This window comes from Amphiura filiformis, chromosome 16 (genome assembly GCF_039555335.1).
Source record: "Amphiura filiformis chromosome 16, Afil_fr2py, whole genome shotgun sequence".
Taxonomy (NCBI): Eukaryota; Metazoa; Echinodermata; class Ophiuroidea; order Amphilepidida; family Amphiuridae; genus Amphiura; species Amphiura filiformis.
Window position 1 is genome coordinate 60,457,311 of NC_092643.1, and position 20,948 is coordinate 60,478,258.

At 36.2% G+C, this 20,948-nt stretch overlaps 1 protein-coding gene across 1 annotated transcript in view; it reads right to left on the reverse strand.

The window, feature by feature from the left end:
- Positions 1-3,881: 3,881 nt before the first annotated feature.
- Positions 3,882-20,948, reverse strand: part of LOC140136284 (cytoplasmic FMR1-interacting protein 1-like) — a 31,093-nt gene continuing 14,026 nt past the window's right edge. Inside the window, exons 7-26 of the mRNA XM_072158011.1 lie at positions 20,567-20,677; positions 20,037-20,246; positions 19,353-19,469; positions 18,609-18,686; positions 17,958-18,172; positions 17,051-17,198; positions 14,555-14,714; positions 14,084-14,240; positions 11,312-11,408; positions 10,793-10,984; positions 10,159-10,278; positions 9,266-9,465; positions 8,845-8,932; positions 8,261-8,404; positions 7,558-7,648; positions 7,131-7,334; positions 6,564-6,658; positions 5,592-5,830; positions 4,976-5,123; positions 3,882-4,387 (exon numbers count right to left, since the gene is read on the reverse strand). Of these exons, the coding sequence (XP_072014112.1) occupies positions 4,217-4,387; positions 4,976-5,123; positions 5,592-5,830; positions 6,564-6,658; positions 7,131-7,334; positions 7,558-7,648; positions 8,261-8,404; positions 8,845-8,932; positions 9,266-9,465; positions 10,159-10,278; positions 10,793-10,984; positions 11,312-11,408; positions 14,084-14,240; positions 14,555-14,714; positions 17,051-17,198; positions 17,958-18,172; positions 18,609-18,686; positions 19,353-19,469; positions 20,037-20,246; positions 20,567-20,677 (2,985 nt within the window). The 3' untranslated portion in view covers positions 3,882-4,216. The remainder of the gene's footprint in view (positions 4,388-4,975; positions 5,124-5,591; positions 5,831-6,563; positions 6,659-7,130; positions 7,335-7,557; positions 7,649-8,260; positions 8,405-8,844; positions 8,933-9,265; positions 9,466-10,158; positions 10,279-10,792; positions 10,985-11,311; positions 11,409-14,083; positions 14,241-14,554; positions 14,715-17,050; positions 17,199-17,957; positions 18,173-18,608; positions 18,687-19,352; positions 19,470-20,036; positions 20,247-20,566; positions 20,678-20,948) is intronic.

Genomic DNA, 20,948 nt, shown 5'->3' on the forward strand with positions numbered 1-20,948 from the left:
TTTTGCAGCAGTTTTCCATTTTATTTAATGTTATGAAAAGTTTTACACCCTATTAATATTATACCATTTACATACACATAACCCGAATTGCATGCCCAGCACCTCCTAGGAGATACTGAAGGGGTGCTGCAGCCAAACAAAATTGTTTCGCTTGCCCAAGATCGCAACAGTTGGAGAAAGCTTGTAGTCGCCTGCTCCGCAGCCGACTGATGATGATGATGATGTACTCAATGACCTCCTTTTTTAAAACAACGTTTTGTACAGATAGGCATATCAATTAATTTGTAAGCGCTCTTTAGCAAAGTCATATATAGTTCATTGATTTACAACCGTATGACAAAACAGGCAAAACTAGTAACTTTTTGCACAAGATTTACAATTTATTGAGAATTGGCCATTGTTCATTGAAATGGAGCCAGTATAATATAAGTGTGCTCTATCATTTAATGACATAAAAATATTGTAAGGATCACTTGACGATCTTGACTTTTAAGGAGTACTACACCCATTGCATTTTTTTTTTTTTTTTTTGCGTTTTTTTTTCTTCTTTTTTTTTTGCATTTTGTGAAGAAATGAGAAAAAAATGGACAAGGTGGTATGCAAAATGAAGGGGCAAATCTGCTCGTTCTATTGGTGGCATCGGTATCAGTGCAGCTTCCATGCTTAAAGGTAGAAGCCAAAAGGTGGTACATGACTGATGCACCACTTTTTGGCTTCTACCTTTAAAAGCATGATATTATATTTTTAAATAACTTGTGTTGTTTGTGTATTTGTGACGTTTTATAATGTAAAATATTTTGAAATACTATGGGCAAAAGGCTTGAATGTATTTAATAATAAAACTCAACTTGAACTTGAATATTTTAAATATCAAAATGTTATTACAAAATATTTTTGCAATCCTTTTTTGCCAAATATTTCGCCAACGCCAACACTTATATAACATTATGTTGAAATATTTTGCAGCAGTTTTCCATTTTATTTAATGTTATGAAAAGTTTTACACCCTATTAATATTATATACCATTTACATACACATAACCCGAATTGCATTTAAACGTTTTCTGGCAATCTTATCTAACCTTTTGCGAATAATGTCGAAAACGTTTTATGTTTGGTGGGTAGGCCCTATCTACCAAAGATATCGTACGCAGTTGGCACCTTGATATCTCCTGAAGATATCTTATACAGGCACCATGGTACCTGAAGCCTGGAGATAGCTTACGCTGGCACCTTGCTATCTACTGAAGATAGCTTATCCATGCACCTTGGTATCTTCTGAAGATGACGGTAGGCTACGTCGCAGGTAGGTCAAACTATACTATATTTGTTAATCCTTATGATGAAAGGCATAGCATAGGCCTACTTTGGTGTGGTTTTGAACCAAAATTGACTTTGATAAAAAAAAAAACTTATATTATATCCTTCAAATCCAAATACCGCCCAAAAGCCCAAAACACACAAGACATCCTTTGTAAAATACGCACCAACAATAAGGCCTAAAAATTGTTTGATTGGCGTAACCCGACCAACCCGACCCTAAAAGTAGGCCCGACCCTAGACTTTTTTGTTTGTTTTAAGTCCCTCCTACCTACCCACCCTATTTTTTTATAAATTTTTTTAATGTTACGCCAATCAAATGATTTTTTAGGCCTAATTTGAAATCCTCATTTAATTGTCTTCTGGAAACACTTTAATTTGAAACCAAGATTGTATACCCAAATTGTTTGATAAATTACAGTTCCAAATGTTATAGTATATTAGTTTACAGACTGTAAATATGAATATAAATGACAAGATATAGAACAGCTGATACTTTTCAAATCGCATGATTATAATTTATTGTTTATTCCTTCATTTCAGTAAAATATTTAATATTTAAATCAAAATTGAGAATTACTGCGCACTGCATGCTTCATACAAAAATAAATTTCTTTGCATTTGTCGGTATTGTCTATCACAACTACACATGTATTTCATGTTGGTCTTTAAAGCACTCAATTACCCATCAAGGAGGGTCGGGTATAGGCCTAGTCATATGATTTCTGTTCCAAGGGGACCCCATGATTCCCAAGATTGTTGCAAATTTTTTTTGAATAAAATATATCGGTTCACATTTTAATAATAATAATAATAATAATAATAATAATAATGGAATTACTTATAATGCGCAAGTATCCGACAGAGCCGCTCACTGCGCAACAACAGGAAAATGAACACTTTTATTTGGTCTTCATAACATGATGAGATCTTCAGTGGGGACACCAGGATTTTTCAGGGGGCAAACTCAATCAATTTTGCACAGAATTGTTGGGAAAAGTTGAAAATTGTGTAATTTGGGATTTTTTTTTTTGCCTTAAAAGTGGGAGGAAACTGGGGGGGAGTATATGAAAAAGATTGCCACCCCCATATTGTCACTGATGTCGGGCGCATGTTTTGACCCCTAAATAAAAATCGGCATACATATAATTATTAAGGCAGGTCATGCTATGCGTATAAGATGCCATTTCCAAGCATTAAATTAAGTTTAATTATTTAAAATGTGGATAGATATATCAAGATAATAATTTACACATAAACATGACGGCCTGAGTAATTATGCTTTACTTACAACGAAATATAATATTCTCCTCAAAAACAACAACAATAACACTAATAAAACTCAACGCATCCACACTCATTTATCAATTTAAAATGAAAACAGTTAAGGGCTAGGATAGTAACGTGTGCAGCATTTTTTCTGGGCCCTGGGTACATCAGACATGTCGAATTGCATTGAATACGAGGAATGTCATTCTGATATCACATCATTTTGATTTTTCGAAATTCGAGATAAATACAAATTTTATGGCAAATTATTAAAATTGTAGGTCTCGTGGGGGGAATGTATGCTTCAACATGTTCAATACGAAAGGTCAAATTTTCATATGATGGCCGGCTTTTCATCCCAGCTACATAGGCATACACTTTAAGTACATCATTGGATTATTAAGTTTACTTCGAGGGCTGTTAAATGTCAAAAATATAATTTGTTTAAATAATTTGACACTTTGTATTATATCGCGAATTAAAAAATCTAAATTACAGAACTGAGGACATTTCTCGTATTCAGAATGCAATTTGGCATGTCTAGCAGTGTCGTAGATCTCTTTTTGACATTGGGTGGGGGGGGGGGGTTGGAAAAAAAATCTTAAACTATAGTGAATTCAGCACCTTTTGGCGACATAATAAGGTTATGGTACAAATGCGCGCGAAGTGCGCGAAAAATTTTACCATTTTGAAGCTAAATTGATTAAATATGGTGCAAAAATGGAACATATGGACCACCCCTGGCAAAATAGTGGGGGAATTTATCCCCCACCCCCGGGATCTACGCCTATGCGTTTTTTTATGCACGTGCTCTCAGGTCCCACAAAAATACTGTGCAAACGTCGCTATCCGAGTTCTTATTAGGTAATAAATTCCGTTACAAAAGATATAAATAAAATACAAATAAAAAGTCAAATGTCAATTAACCCATGTCATTTTTCTGATTACATCAATAATAATATAATTCAATATGCAAATATAATATATACAGTGCAAGTATGTGTTTTCATGAACACGATAAAAATGTAATTTTAGGCATAAATATAATAATGCTTTAAGTTTAATACACAAAATATAATACGCATGCGCCTCAATTTACTTCAAAGTCATCTCAAAATGGTAATCAACACCAAACGATGTGGCCGTTAGATACTCCTAAACGGTGTTACCTTCTGAAAAAGTACTTCAAAAAGACGTCAATGACGCCGGCCATATATGAAATATCTGCAATATGAAGTTTGATTGGGTTGAAGTTTTATGATTGGAAGAATCTGTGGGTTCCAAAAACACTCTTAAAGAGAGAGTGCCATAGACTATAGCTACTCTTAGAAAAAGAGGTTCTTGGCTATCATGTATGTAGAACCCTCAAGAAAAGTTCTTGAACATTGAAAGAACCCCAAAATAATTCTTTCTGGCTCTTCTAGAACCTTTTTCAGGTCTAAAATGGTTCTACTTTCCAGAACCCCTTTTGCAGAACCAATGAAGGTTCTACATACAGCTCAAGAGCCCTTTTAGGTTCTAGTAAGAACTTTTTTCTTAGAGTGTACACCTCGATAAGTATGAAAGAAAACATTATTATAAAATAAATTAAGGACCCTGCTCCTTATGTCAGACGTTTCGGCTGAAGCTAGTCGTCATCAATCTGAGAATGATGTACCGGTGGCTGGTAGCACGTGACTTGGTCTATTTGTACGGGCTCATCTGGTTCCCCATAGGAGAGATAATTTTTGAGCACACTGAAGATTTCATTGTTGAGTGACCTGTACTTTGTTATTCTATCTATGAGTCGAACAGTTGACTGTCAAAAAAAGATACATGTAGAAAGAAAATGATCAGCTCGTTTTAGCGGGATATGCTTACAACTTGACTTGTTCTTCTTTTTTAGCCTTCAGTTATCCTATCTTTAATAGTGATAATATTACAAATGTATGTTGGTGAATTTCGCTTTAGTACATTATGATTGCATTATGACAAGGAACTGTATGTCTTTTTTAAAGGGGCATTTCGTGATCCACAGCTTCATCCCCATTTTATAAATGAAAGTTGAGATTTTTATAACATCGGAAACTTCTGGCTACATGATGTTTGTATGCAAAAATTTTTGGCAGATTCATTCGCCTGGCAAACATATCGTCATAATTGTATTTATGTTCTGCTAACAGAACGAAATTACAACACAGTGGTCTATGGAGCCTATGTAATACGCACATGCATAACTCGCAAATGCCAACTCCGAGTCTCCGAATCAACTGAAATTTTGGGAATAAGCTCTTTTCGTGGATATCTACTGAAACACATCATAAAAAGAGGATGCTAGAATCACGAATGCTGTTTAAATGCGCTGTTATAATTCAGATGATGATTCATTATACTTTCATAAACTTACAATGCCATTGATGTCATCTTTCTGCCCATCCACACCATGGACACGCAAGATGTGATAACAGAAATCCAATGCGTGGAATCGTCGCTGCTGACCTAGAAGAGTTATCATGGTAGCACCCGCCCAATTCAAACCATCACCATGGGTTTCCCTGTTGTATGGGAACAATGCAACAAACCATTATAAAAAATAAAATAATAAAATAAAATAATGTAGCGTACCTCATGAAGTGAGATGGCCAACATTTGACAACCTAATCTAATGTAACTCATTAATTGACCCATCTGGGTAATGTATATTTCTGTGGTCCCCATAGAACTTAACCACAGGGGGAACTAAGACTGGGGGAACTCAAGTTATGAAGTGAAAATGTAAACTTTAATTAAGGCGGAAGTAGCGTAATGATATGACTTGAATAGCTGCTCTATGGACATTTTTAATAGCTGCTTTATCGACATTTTGAATAGCTGCACTGTCAACATTTTGAATAGCATGCAGCGCAGTGGAATCCCATCGCAGTGGGCATAGGGTTGATTGTTTTGAATCGACGCTTAGTAACAGTCCGATATGAAAGTTTGTGTCAACGTCAAGCAAAAATTATTGGCCTTATTATACTTACTCTGGGGTATATTCTCCTTGTTTCAAGGGAAAACAGTAGACAAATTGTATCGCACTCCATAGCCTATGGAACTCCGTACATTCATCAATATGTATGATACCATTGGCAGGCTCTCCACCATTCCATGCAGGATCGTCAAAGAAGGTTTGTATGCGCTGCAAGATTACTTGGAACATCGAGAGGCCGCTACAGAGACGTTCTTTGGTGAGAAGATCGGCCTCTTTGGTATAGCTCTTTTGCTGTTAGAGTGGAAAAAGTATGTGAAAAACAGGTACTTGTATTAGGCCTATTTATATTGTCTTAATCCTGAGTGTCATACATCTCAATAGTGACATAAAAATGGTGACAAAACAGGGTTTTTTTTATGCTTTTTCGGTAAAAAAAAAGGGTCCAAATTTGCATAGTGATCGATAAAATTAGATTTCTTTGTCAAAAAAGTCCCAAAATGTTCACTTTTGGGGAAAAAAAGTCCACTTAATTTTCAAAATCATGCCAACTAAATCCTGAGTACGCCTCTGGAACTGCTCCACATGATATTACTATAGTCTTCTCACTCCGTAATATACTAGTCGACCTCTCAGAATTCTGGTGCCAGATTCTGCTGCCCAAAATACTTCCTCTGCCCTCTAAAACGAGCCAACAAATCCTTGCCCGTCCCTTTTTGTACAGTTGCCAAATATTGGTGAATCAATATTCCAGGGGTGATTGTGGGTTAGGATTACAAAACTGCCCTTACGCAGTGGCAGCACTACGAGGGGACATTTGCCCCCCCCATATTTTTCTTTTCCCCAGTTTCCCTCAGTAAAAACCCAATTTTGACTTTTTGCGGCAATTTTGCGTAAGATTTGTTGATTTGCCCCCTTCCCGCTGGAAATTGACTTTGCCCTCCATCCCCCACGAAAAAATATTTGTTTATTATATAGCCTATATTTTTAATTTGCATATCTGAAGGTGAAATTAATTGGTTATTACCTCTGTGGTTCCAAACTTTTCGATGATTTCAGCCACACGCAATGTCTCGAAATTCTGCTCCAATCGTTTCATCTTCATGTCTGAGTTCTCATTTTCTGTGTAAGTGAGAAGTGGAAACAGTTTGGTTATCTGTTTGGTTTTGTTTGTCTGTTATGTGGACTGTGATTTTCATCACTTCCAGTGTACTTTTGTACTGTTTTCCTTAAAATTCTGTGGGCTCTGGAATTGTCCATTTTTGGCCATCAAACTTTGCCTGTTTTTGTGCCTACATTGGTTGTTTGGTTTATCATGTCTGTTTATATGCAGTAATTATCATCACTTTTTCTAGTGCACTTTTGTATTCCCATTGATCCTTGTTGTTTTTGAAGGTTTAGCACCTCTGTGGGCCTTGGAACTGACCATTTTTGACTATCGAACTTTGCCTACTTCTAATATGCCTACATTTGATGTTTTCCCCCTTGCATACTGTCTAGTCTGTATTTTACTTGTTTCCCCACATCAAGTTGGTGTACCTTGATCTTTTTCTTTCCTATATGTCATGATAGTTAAAGAATATTTAAAACTCACGTTTGGCATAAGGTTTGGGGATGAGGTTTTGGAAGGGCGCCGCATGGTGCAGGTCCATGGTTTCTTCTACTGCTAAAGCTTCTTCCATCTTCTTGAAGAATATGATGGCATTACCAACTTCTTGGAAATGCCCGAAGACAACCTGTCTTAGATCTGCGTATTGTATGATGTCTTGAAGATGTGCCGAGTAGTATGCCACAGCACCTGTGTTAATCATCGATACAATCAAATTATAATTTTGGTTTATCTTTTTTACACTTCATTATGTACAAGTTTCAAAATATATTTCAAACTTTCACCATTCGTTTTTAATATAGCTGATGTGCTTTTACGTTGTTTGCCTCTTCAACAAGGTTATGGTACTATAATTAGATTGGCGCATTTTGCAAAAATATCAAACCATCTTTCCCTAATCGGTTGTGCTTACCCATTGTGCCAAAGTCTTGTCTTGTAAGCTGACATTTCTTTGGCATGGCTTCCGTTAGAATCTTGAAGTACTGGAGTAAGGTGTTCTGAATCTAAACACAAAAACAAGCAAATGAATAAAACGTAATCAGGATCAAGATTATTTCAAAACAATAAGCGGGTGAAGTGAACGTTTTGTTTAAAAAATATCTATCTGTCCATTGTAAGATTTCATTTCTTTCATACTTCCCCGGGCATGTTTCTTTAAAGAAAGATGTTCCGACTTCATCTCATAGTATTTTGTCGGAACTTGCGCGCAGCAAATTCCCAGTGGGCACAGGGTTGATAATTACATTAACGTTGAGTTGACGCTTGAAAAACGGTCGGATTTGAAAGTTTGCGTCAACGTCAATTAATCGACGTCACGACGTCCAGCCAACGTTGTATCGACGTCAATGTGCGTCCACATTTTTAACCTGATATCAACTAAATTTCGAAATCGGGTTGATAATCGATGAATTGATACGTGAACGTGGAATTAACCTTGATTCGATGTCAACATGAGCCCATTAGGTTATAGGACTAATACTGACCCCTTGTTTCAATTTAGTGAGAGGAAACGCGAGGATCACCGGGGGTACCGGCCCTCTCGGTAATCATGACATCTCGCACTACTGATCTTACACATGTTGCTGCAACTTGTTTCTTTGGGTTACATATCTTACCAGTGTTCTGATAATCTTGAGCAGTTCTTCTATAATAATGGCGATTCCTTTGTAGTGCACCAGGCGTACTATACATCGGAAATGCGGCATGCCAATGAATGACGAATACAGCTCGGTGACTTTCTCATAGGCTGAATTGAGTCGCTGAAAGTAATACATCAAAACAGATATTCCATTACAACAATGACAGACATGCAAGATACCACTGGATACACCTTTTAAATCATCTTCTTCTTAATCGTTTTCATTTTCAATTTTTTTTTTATATCTTCTTCATCACTTCCGTTCCTTCTCCATCTTCGTCATATTTTTTTCTCCTTCGTCTTCTTTTCCTCCTTCTTCATCTTTATCATCATTATCTTCTTCTTCTCCGAGCTCCTTCTTCTTCTCCGTCTTCTTCTCCTTCTCCTTTATCTTCTTCTTCTTCTCCTCCTCCTTCTTCTTCTTCGTCCATTCCATCTTCTTCATCTTTATCTTCGCCCCCGGGATCTTCGCCACCTTCTTTTTCATGACGTTAGTCGAAGCTACAAAACTACATAAAAAATTAACTGAAGTGCAATTGTGTTAGTTTGATATCAACTGACCTTATCGCCATATTGAAAAGCGGTGCTCGCTGATGGTGGTTTGCCGCGATCTACAGGATCCAAACTGGCCAGTTCGGACTGCGTGAACCTATCAATATTAAATACATCAAATTACAGTACGGTATATTAATAGAAATAATAGAAAGTAAGTCTTTTTCGATTATTCTATGCACAATTTCAATCCATTTCACGATAAAAACTAATATCAAAAAGAAAACAAACCGTGCTGAGCGTAAGAAGTTATGATGCTTCTACCTAAAAGTTTGACATAATTAATGACGAGAGGTTCAATTATAGGTCAATAACTGAGCATTGGTTATTTGGAGTGCATTGTGAAAAATCTAACAATTTTGCCTTTGGAACCGAGGAAAAATACGTGTTCTATACAAAGTTGTGTGGTTATCGAAATCATTTCGTATACCTATGTGTGGTGCCATTGTAGCAATACTTGGGCATGAAATCGTAGTACACCTCCCAGAAGATATGGAGTGTTATGCGTCCAAACGGAGCCACAACATTGTTGTTAGCTTCTTGAAGCATGCATTCAAAGTCTGCTAGATGAACATGCTTGCTGAGTAGTCTGTGTGTGAGTTTGTTCACTTCCAGTAGAACATCAAGTTCCTAGAATAAAAACAACACAATAATTGAATAGATAAATGTCGGCATTTACATGTATAAAGCGCCTTTTCAATCAGGGTCCGCATTAAGCAATTAAATTTGTGTAGCAAAAATGCTCACCAAATTTGGGAGTGAATGCTTAATATAAATGGTACAATATCGCTACACTTTCCAAAATTGTGTAGCATTTTGATACTGCTACGCACTTATTGCAGACACTGTTTTCAATGTGTTCAAAGTACATTTTATTCCGTTGCCCCAAGGATATATCACACTATGTGGCTGTCAACAACTGCAGCGGCCCTGGTATGACTAACCGTAACAGCTCTCCATTATACACATGGGTGGAGTGAAATAAGCGAGATAAAGTGTCTTGACCAAGGATCAACGCGTTGGCCCTCACGGGGTTCGTATCCGCAACCTTGCGACCATGAGTCCGATGCCCTAACCGCTAGGTCAACCTGGTTCCTATATGTAAAGGTTTCTCGCCCAAAAGTACTGGCGTAAATATTCCACCACATAAAGGCCAACAAATTGTCTTTGGAATTTGATTTGCTGTCGTCTGCACTTTCATAAAATATTTATGGAAAATATATTAATGAAAACAAGTAAATTATTTTGATCATATTGGGCTTGCTTTAATTAACTTCCGTAGTAAATTACATTAACTGCGCCCTCCCTGGAGTAGATACTTACCACTATATGCGTAAGGTCACTAGCCTCAAACTTTGTGATTGCATAATCCAGACTCTTTTGCATAGCTGCAGTGAGACGCTGTTTCAGAAGCTTACTTAAGTCTATGGAGCGACCAAGAACCTGTATAAGAAATGATATGTTGAAGTTCCTTACCCTGTTTTTATCAAATGGCTATAAATGTGGTTCATAACATTTAAGTTATAGGCCAAGCATTCCCTCCTAAGACCATAATGGTCCCAAATTGGTTGGCTCAGCAAGATATTTAACAAATTGACACAGAAGAATTTGCAGAAAAATAATGAAAATAATAACATAAAAATGCTTTGAATTTGCAGGTCACTGGGCAAAAATGCGCTTGAAAATGATCAAATTGCTTAGGTAAAAATTCCGTAAAGGGACCACTATTTACGTCTACACCTTCCTACAAATCGCACCCCCATTCCGCGTATGCACGTGGTCACCCACACAGACACACCCCATACAAATGATGATTTATGATGTTACAATATGTATAATATAAAAGCACGCACACAATGTAGTAGTTGGTGCAACTTTCGGCAATACCAAGAATCCCGTTTTTCTCTATATAGTTGAAACCAGAGTTATATATTATTTGCATTTTATTTGAAGTTACCTGTACATTTGTCTGTCTCAACAGCGTGTCATATCTATTAGCAGACGGGAAAGGATCAGGTATAGGAATTCCATTTTTCTCGCAGTCTAGCCTGAATCGTTTATCAAGCAAGATGCTGGCTGCCACTGTCTTGTAGTGTGCGAATATCTGATCACTTAGTTTGATGACGAGCTGCTCAAAGCATAGCTTCACCTGAAAGATAGGTAATTCAAAACAAGTTTTCAAAGTTACACTTTATTTCACAACGCCGTAAGGAAGCATAAAAAACCCCACCACCACACCATTAACAATAGATAATGCATAGTAATTCATACACCGAACCCAAAATCCACGATATCCATGTACTTTTATTTTCAACGGCGTGGTTACAAAATAATACTCTTTTAAATTAATTTTAACAACCAACGGTCGGCTAAAACTAACTAGCTAACAACCGAATACGAATGAGACAATTTAAAAACCTAAACACTAATTTGTAATTTTATTATTTCCTTTTAAAATACCATGCATACAACGAACCTCTGCTTCGATTTCATCATATAGGAACTGTTTCTTGAATTTCGTAAGCGCATAATGTGCACTGTCACTGTACAGATCCAGCGGATAGAGTATACACCTGTAAATGAGCAAAAAAATCAATTGTTTTCTTGATTTGTGAAACCATCATTGAAGAATATCTAATTTACATGTACATCTCCCAATTTCAGAATACTGAGGAGTCTTCTTCATATTGGTGTGTGGCTGTTAATATAGGGTGGTGGGCCTTATTTCCTTCTCTACCGATAATTTGCAGTTATAATATGATATTATCATTCTCAAATTGTTTGTGTCAGAAGATTTGAAAATTTAATATTGCAAATTGTGGTAAAACTGCATTGCTCTTGCTTTTGTCAGAGAATTAGAAAAATTGATATTGCAAATTGTGGTAAAACTACATTGCTCACGCTTTTGTCAGAGGATTTGAAAATTTGGTATTGCAAATTGTGGTAAAACTACATTGCTTGCGCTTTTGTCACAAGATTTGAAAATTTGGTGTTGCAAATTGTGGTAAAACTACATTGCTTGCGCTTTTGTCAGAAGATTTGAAAATTTGGTGTTGCAAATTGTGGTAAAACTACATTGCTTGCGCTTTTGTCAGAAGATTTGAAAATTTGGTGTTGCAAATTGTAGTAAAACTACATTGCTTGCGCTTTTGTCAGAGGATTTGAAAATTTGGTGTCAGAGGATTTGAACATTTGGTACTGCAAATTGTAGTAAAACTACATTGCTCGTGCTTTTGTCAGAGGATTTGAAAATTTGGTATTGCAAATTGTGGTAAAACTACATTGCTAGCATTTCGTCAGAGCATTTGAACATTTAGTTTTGCAAATTGTGGCAAAACTATTTATTGCTTGCATTTTTGATGGAAAATTTGAAAATGCGGTACTTTGAAAGGTGAAAAAACAACAACGTTGCTTCTGTTTATATTTGAGGATTTTGATATTTGCAATAGTGCAGAGGGTAATTGCAGTGCCTACTGCAAAAGTTAAAATGTTGTTTAAGGATTTGTAAATTTAGTATTAAAAAATAGATTCCTTTGACAAAAAGCATGAGCAAAATAAGTTTACCACAATTTGTAATACCAAATTTTCAAATCCTCTGACAAAAGCATGAGCAATATAGCTTTACATTACCAAAAATTGCAATACCAATTGTTCAAATCCTCTAACCCTCTAACAAAAGCGCAAGCAATGTAGTTTTACCACTATCCGCAAAACCAAATTTTAAAAAAGTGTGAGTAATATCGATTTACGAAAATTTGCAATATTTATACTAAACGTAGGGCAATGACAAAAGCGCAGGCAATGTGGTTTTACCACAATTTGCAATACCAAATTTTCAAATCATCTGACAAAAGCACGAGCAATGTAGTTTTACCACAATTTACAACACCAAATTTTCAAATCCTCTGACAATGGCGTGAGCAATGTAGTTTTGCCACAATTTGCAACACCAGTTTTTAAAATCCTCGAACAAAAGCGCGAGCAATGTAGTTTTACCACAATTTGCAACACCATTTTTAAAATCCTCTGACAAAAGCGCGAGCAATGTAGTTTTGCCACAATTTGCAACACCAGTTTTTAAAATCCTCGAACAAAAGCGTGAGCAATGTAGTTTAACCACAATTTGCAACACCATTTTTAAAAATCCTGACAAAAGCGCGAGCAATGTAGTTTTACCACAATTTGCAACACTATTTTTTTAAATCCTCTGACAAAAGCGCGAGCAATGTAGTTTTACCACAATTTGCAACACCCGTTTTAAAAATCCTGACAAAAGCGCGAGCAATGTAGTTTTACCACAATTTGCAACACCATTTTTTAAAATCCTCTGACAAAAGCGCGAGCAATGTAGTTTTACCACAATTTGCAACACCATTTTTTTTAAATCCTCTGACAAAGCGCGAGCAATGTAGTTTTACCACAATTTGCAACACCATTTTTTAAAATCCTCTGACAAAAGCGCGAGCAATGTAGTTTTATCACAATTTGCAATACTCAATTTTCAAATCATCTGACAAAAGCGCGAGCAATGTAGTTTTACCAAAATTTGCAACACCAGATTTTCAAATCCTCTGACAAAAGCACGGGCAATCTCGTTTTACCACAATTTGCAATACCAAATGTTGCAATATTTAAACTACACGTAGGGCAATGACAAAAGCGCAGGTAATAGTTTTAGCACAATTTGCAATACCACATTTTCAAATCCTCTGACAAAAGCGCAAGCAATGTAGTTTTACCACAATTTGCAATACACAATTTCAAACCCTCTGACTAAAGCATGAACAATAAGTTCAAATCCTCTGACGATGTAGTTCTACCACAATTTGCATTACCATTTTTTAATCCTCTGACAAAAGCGTGAACAACGTAGTTCTACAACTTAAAACACCACATTTTCAAATCCTCTGACAAAAACGTGAGGAATATAGTTTTTTTGCCACAATTTGCAGTACCAAATGTTGCAATATTCAAACTATAATGTGTAGAACAATGTATTTATTTCCAGATTCTTTGCAATACCATAATAAACTTCTTACACATGCGCACTTTTCAATATTCTCGAACAAAGATTAAAACAAAGCCAAAAGCAACCAGTATAGTTTGAATACCAAACTAATTCTCGAACAAAGCAATGTGATTGCACTTTTGGCAATAGCGTACCAAAAGGTAATATTCTTTCACATTGCACAACACCTCCCCACCCACACATCCCCACCCCCACCCCACCCCACACACATTTACTTACTCCATCATGGCTGGATCTTTAGTTTCCAATATATGATCAATCAGGATCCATGGCATGGACATCTCAATAGGAAATTGTATCCGCTGTCCGTTAGTCAGCTCAAGGAAAAATTCACGATACCACATCTGAGATAAGTCACAACATTCCTGAAGAGTTTCTAAAAATATTATCATAAGGATTGTGTAATGATGTGCTTTAGACATTATACAACTATGAATGATTAACGTTGTGCTTTTAAAACATTATCTTTCCCGTCTCCACCTCCATCACCATTATCATCATCATCATCATCATCATCATCATCATCATCATCATCATCACCATCACCATCATCATCATCATCATCATCATCATCATCATCATCATCATAATCGTCATCATCATCATCATCATCACCTTCACCATATTGTGCTTACCCCTAAATTACCTTATAATGTTGAATCATAATTTTTAATCAATTTTTTCACTCACCCGAGAAGTTGATAAGGTGATTGTAGAAGAACGATTTCCTCAGAAAGTCTGCGATTGCTTCTATAGTTCTGCCATCAAAATCCTTTTTCATTGACTTGCTTTTCCCTCCTCCAGTTCGATCCGATATTAGGGATTCCAACATGGTACGCATTGCGTAGATCTGTTTGACATATGGAATACCGGGTTATTTCACAATTAGAAGAACGGTTTCATTTACTATTTGTTTCACCCATATGTATGACTAAACTCCGTTTTACCATGAATATTTAGCAATGTTGGGACATACAAACAGTAAATCGACAAACAATAGTACGTAGTTAAATTACACTGTTTGCCAAAATATGAGGCTAATCACTGGACAACAATTGAAAACTTTTTATCTGTTACTGAGGAAAATCCATGTATTCTTAGCTAAATCAGGGCCACTTATTTTAAATATGAAGTCAGAATTTACCCAGTATATTACAAAATTAGTTTTTACTGAGAATGTTATATGAAAGGACATTATAAAATACATCCGTTATCATGTTTGAGTTAAACCATCCTTGATACCTAGTTTCCATCACTGAATGTCTTGGTGGAACCTTTCACCATGCTCATCACTTACACCGTCCTTATTAGCTGGAACGCAATCAAGGTGAGAATACAAAAGGCGCGATTTTAGACTCATTTTAAGCCAATTTGCTGATAGGCCTTACATATATCTTAAAATCCTGACGTGATGGACTAATTCTGACTTCAGATTCGGAACAAGCATGCTCAATTTAGTCTAGAACACATACTTTTACCCCAGTATCTGCAACAGTGGAGTCGGTGCTGCTTTATGGATGCGAAGCATGGACCGTCACCCCTAAACTTGCAAAGGGTCTGGATGGCTGTTACACCCGTATGCTAAGAACTGTACTGAATGTGCATTGGAAGGAACATACATCAAATGCAGACCTATATATGGAGATCTTCCCAAATTAAGCCTCAAGATCAGGGACAGAAGAACCCGGTTTGCTGGCCACTGTTCCAGAAGTGATGAGCCCGCATCAAAAATGGTTCATTGGACACCTAAGCATGGGAGGCGGAAACCTGAAAGACCTGCTCTGACCTACATTGACATTCTGAAAAATGACACTGGACTGGAGGCAGCAGACTTCAAGACAGCAATGGATGACAGGAAGTTGTGGAAAGCCATCACAGTTCGTGGACACCACTCGAATTAAGCAAGTAAGCAAGCCAAAGCTTTGTTGTCCAGTGTATTTAATGCTCCTTGACACAATAAGCTATTTTCGTTTTATTACTGCAAATGACTACAAAATACGAGATTAATGAAACCTATTCCAAACATTAATTTTCCAAATTTTAATCTGGTGAATCATATTTCAGCATCTATAGATACTAATTATTGTTTTCCCATGGTGCTCAGGGCATGCAGGATGTACAGACAGCCAGAAACTAATTGGAACTGTCTGCCTGACCTTTGCCATCTACTGCCAATAACAATTATGCAGTAAGGCTAATGAAAGTCAATTCCCAGTTTCCCGTTACATTATTTGTCATGACTGTGTAGGTGACCATTTCATTATTCATTATTCATTATTTTATACCATTTCATTATTGCATCTGTTACAGGTGTAAACCAATAACTACCCATGTATAAATGTGATAAATCACAGTTTGTAGTTTACAGATGTAGTTTACAACCACATGAAGGTGATTGTACAACTATTATCAAAAGTTTCACAATATTTTTTACGGGATGAGATCAGAGCAGATCAAAAGTGCGGGACAGAGAATTGAGTAGGTATTCATTAATAATTCATTATTAACCATATACCATGCTCCTACTGCAAAGAAAATCCCTGAAAATCAACAGAAAGAGATTTATGATATATTTAAAACCACAATTATTTATTTGTATGTTAAAGTTTGTTAGAAATCAACATTTTATTCAAAATAATGAAATATTTGGCCAGCAAATTGTTTTGAGCGGAGTAGGGTAACGGGAAACTGGGAATCAACTTTCATTAGCCTAATGGAGGGCGCAGATAATTAGTAATGATGTCTGCTTCCTCCACTGAGGTCGAACCCAGGACCTCTTGCACAAGAGTCAAACACATCGGCAACTTTGTCACGCTCTTCTCGTACCCAGTTGAAACAGGGTCACTCCATATCATATCAAGGAGGCCCCCACCTGACCCCCTCAGATTTGCTTTGCCAAATTGTGCATGCAGTTAGTGTGTATACAAGGTTTCAGACCTCTCTCTCTTTTTATAAAGAAAGCACATACTCCCAAAGATGAAATTCATTTAAAGGGCAACTTTTGGGTCCAAATTTAGACCCCCTATTCCAACTTTAAATGGCTGCCACAGAAAATCCGTAAGAGCTGCAGACCTCAAACTTTTACAATATTATGTGTACAACATAAAGCAAATCTGAGGGGTCAGGTGGGGGGCCTCCTTGATATGATATGGAGTGACCCAACATTGTTTCAGGCTTTTAACTAACCTGTGTAGTTGATGGTGACACCCTCTTTCTTGGCACTTTAATCTTGAATCCATCTGGTGGGTCCTTCTTCCCTTTCATAGATGGGTCATCGACAGGAGCATTGCCGTTCAACCAATTGGCACACGCATCTCGTATTCTAAGAAGAACACTAGATATTCAAGAAAATAAGACATGAAATCTATAAAATACAGCCTTGAAAAAAAATATTGTTAGGATATTAAAAATAAAATCGCTTTCTTATTTAAGTAATATTATATTAATATCAGGGTTTGTCGGTTTTTTTGCAGCAGGAGAAAAAAAAACATGGTTTTAACCGCTTTTTTCCACTTGCCAAAAACTAAAAGAGTGATAAATATTTCACTTTTGTTCATCTCAAAACAAATTATGAAGTAACAAAAATTGTTTCCTGAGTGTAGTAAGACTTAGTAATATAACTTTATACGTAACATATTACGAAATTAACTTTTGTGCAATATTTGTTTGTTTGAGTTTATGCATGGTGATATGTTCAATCTATCTCTTTTTTTTCTTCTTTTTTGTGATTTTTTGGTGATCTTAAATAATATTTTTCTTGAATTTTTCTTAATTATGTTTATGTATTAAAAAAAATGAAAAGAGGTTGTATTTTTAAATGTCCTTGTATTGTTGTAATAAAGATGGCAACCTAACAGCCTTGAAAAGATAAAAAAAATTAAAGGCGTGGGTTTTCATTACCCACTAGTGCACTTATGTCATATCAAATTTAAAACGTTTTCATTTTAAGGATTTAATGAATATATTGAATGCATAAAAAGTTTATGAGCTTTCTATGTTACTTTTTTGACTTGACTTTTTGCCATTTTTACCGGTTTAAACTAAGTTTTTGCCACATTGCCGGCAAAAACCGAACCCTGCTTTAATTTCATACCTCTCGGTAGTTTTTCGTTTCTTCTTCACAGCAGTCCTAATTGGATCTCTGAGAGTGATTTGAACAAAGTCTTGCATTTCAGCAAAGATGGTGGTCTCGATGGCTTCGTGGAACTCACTGCCCATTCTGTTGAGTAACACCTGCAAGCCTTTAATCATGGCTATAACTTCTATCAATGCAAACCTTTCTTGGTTGTTGTAATTGTATCGGAGTGCCTAAATGCAAAATAAGAACATTTAATGAAATGTTGGTATTGGTTTACTGCAATCTATTGTCGGCTTTGGAAACAGTGTAATCTTTGCGGGGGTGAGGTAGAACCCCCGTGAGTTGGTTTGCTAACTCAACCCCCTCCCCCCTAAAGAATTTTTTAACACCTGCTCCCGCCAAAGTGTAAATTTGAAAATTAGCCTGATAAACACAGAACTTTACCTTTGTTTGAACAAAAATAGTGTAAAATTGACAATTGACTTGTGAAAACACGAAATTTTACCTATATTTTGGGCAAAAATACTGTACAATTAAAAAATATTTCGCGCTTCGCGCATAGCAGGAACACAGAACCAAAATGATGCCACTAAGAATATTTTGTCTTTGCCCCTCAGACAAATCTAATATAATTATAATACATAATAAATGATTGGGGAATCATACCTTCTCGTAGTCGTCGGTGTCGTCGTTGATGTCTTTATTTTCACGTTTATCAGCAGGGTGAATCAGTTTCCAAGAGAACTGAAGCAGAAGAGTTAAGAGGCAACAAAATAACATATATTTACCAATAACTTAACATGTATGAGAATCAGAGACCAGGCGCAGGCGAAAATCAAAACAAGAGAGAGATCCATTGTAGCTTTATTTATATTACCTCGAGGACGCAAAGTGTAAATCCAAATAGGCCATCCATGCCAGGTGGCTAGATCTCGCTAGTTTTGAATTTTTGAAACCATTTTAATACGGACCTCTTTGCAAGGTTGTTCATAACGATATTACATATTGTCCTCTTATGCACAATTGTTGAATTTCAAAAGCACAAAACGTTTTGCAGAGAACGCTTTTTTCGTCGGGGTATAAAACGGTATAAAACGTTCTTGATGCCAAACATTCTAACATAATATTATTTAATAGTTGACAAAATATTTTGCAAATATGTTTGCCCAAAATATTCTACAATAACATTTTGACAACAACATTTGTTAAATTTCGTTATGGTATTTTTTTTCATATAAAACGTTGTAAAAACGTTTTCGTGACCTTTATATAACCGGACATTCAAATGTTATTAAAACGTTTTGAATAAAGCCAAAAGGTGTTTATTACACGTTTATAACGTTTTAAGAACATTTTTGTGTTGGCTGAGTATGTTACAGTGAATTGAGCTTGATGATAGGTATATATTACCAGTTCTGTGACTTTGGCCGTCCAGCTTGATATCAGACGGAGCCCTCTGAATGCCAATTGTTTCAGCGCCTTTTGTTCACTCTCTGAACGCTTTTTCTTTTCACCAGATTTTACCATCTAAAGAATGAAAATGGAAAGGTACAATATACATGTGGAACATATGTCATTATTCTTTACTGAAAACTTTTTTTTAAAGCTCTGTTATGCAATTCGCAAATTATAAAAACCAAATCTAAACAAGGACATGGGCCATAAATTTCAACTATCGACGATTCCCTACTACTAGAAACATCAACACTATAAGGCACCGCCAACGTCTAGGATTGGTAGAGGAATCGCCAGTCAGCATTTTCGGATGACGGGTTTCTCCAAAATATTCCTATTAAAATAGCGTAAGAATGTTGTTAATTAATTGTATGGGCGTAAAGCCATATACTTTAATTTTAATTTGCAATTGATGTTCGCACGTTTAACGGCTTGTCTAGTTTTATATTTAAATTGATATACTTCATTTGTCTCTCACTAGTACCAGTATAAGGCGAAGCTGGGAAGATGTGGAATGCAGAGCCTGTATTGTGTATAAGTCAATTAGAAATTGTTTGTCAATATATCGGACATCTGTCCAAAAGTGGCAAAAGTGCTTACTAAGCGATTAAACGGATAAAACCCGCTGATTTTATTTACCTTATGGCTGTGCTTTGCCAAATCACTGATAAATTTGGTATGGTCCTCCTTCATAGACGGTAGCCGCTGTAGTATGTTGTACTGTGCTTCAAGCTTTGCGCTGGAATCACACGTCCAAAATGACTTGTGACTCTCAAAGTTTGGTGTCATTCTGATGTAAGCGAATACCTCCAATTGTTGGTCACCGTAGAGAGGAACACACTGCAATTGCTGTTATTTAGACATTGATAATAAGATTTTAGTATCGGTAACTTATAGGCATATCCATAAAAACACAACTGAAATTCCCTTATTTGTCGTGGTTATTAAAGGTTCTTCAAAGGGGTCTAACATGTGTCTTTAGAACCACTCTTGGATCGATCCCTTTTGGTGTTCTTGAACATACTAGTATAAGGAACCATAGGAGAATACTGTTTCCCTGAAGATGCCCCCTGCCCGACAAAAAGGTTCTAAGTTGTACATGTTTTTAAATATAAACAACTAACTAACTAACTAACTAACTAACTAACTAAATAAATAAATAAACAAACCTTGAATAATGAGTTGACCTTCGAAAGATGGACCATTCTTTTCTTCTTCTGATCTGTCTTGTACATGTTGTTTTCAGGGGTATCAATCAAATACAGTCCGAACGCAATAATCTAAAGACAATCAAGTAAAGAAAAACTAAATTAGGCTATCTGGTTTTGTAACAATATTAGGCCTTTGTGAAAAGAAAAGGCGTTATAGATCCATCGAGGAATACTAATCTAGGAAGTCATACCTCCCTGTCTAAATAAGTCTGTATGTCTCCCGAAAGGACAATTCTCCCTGTATCTCCTTTCAAAAAGTTTCTTAATCTTTATATCGATGCACACTCTGTCTGTCCGTTTGTGTCCGACTTACTGACTCTACTTGTCGTATGTCTTTGTA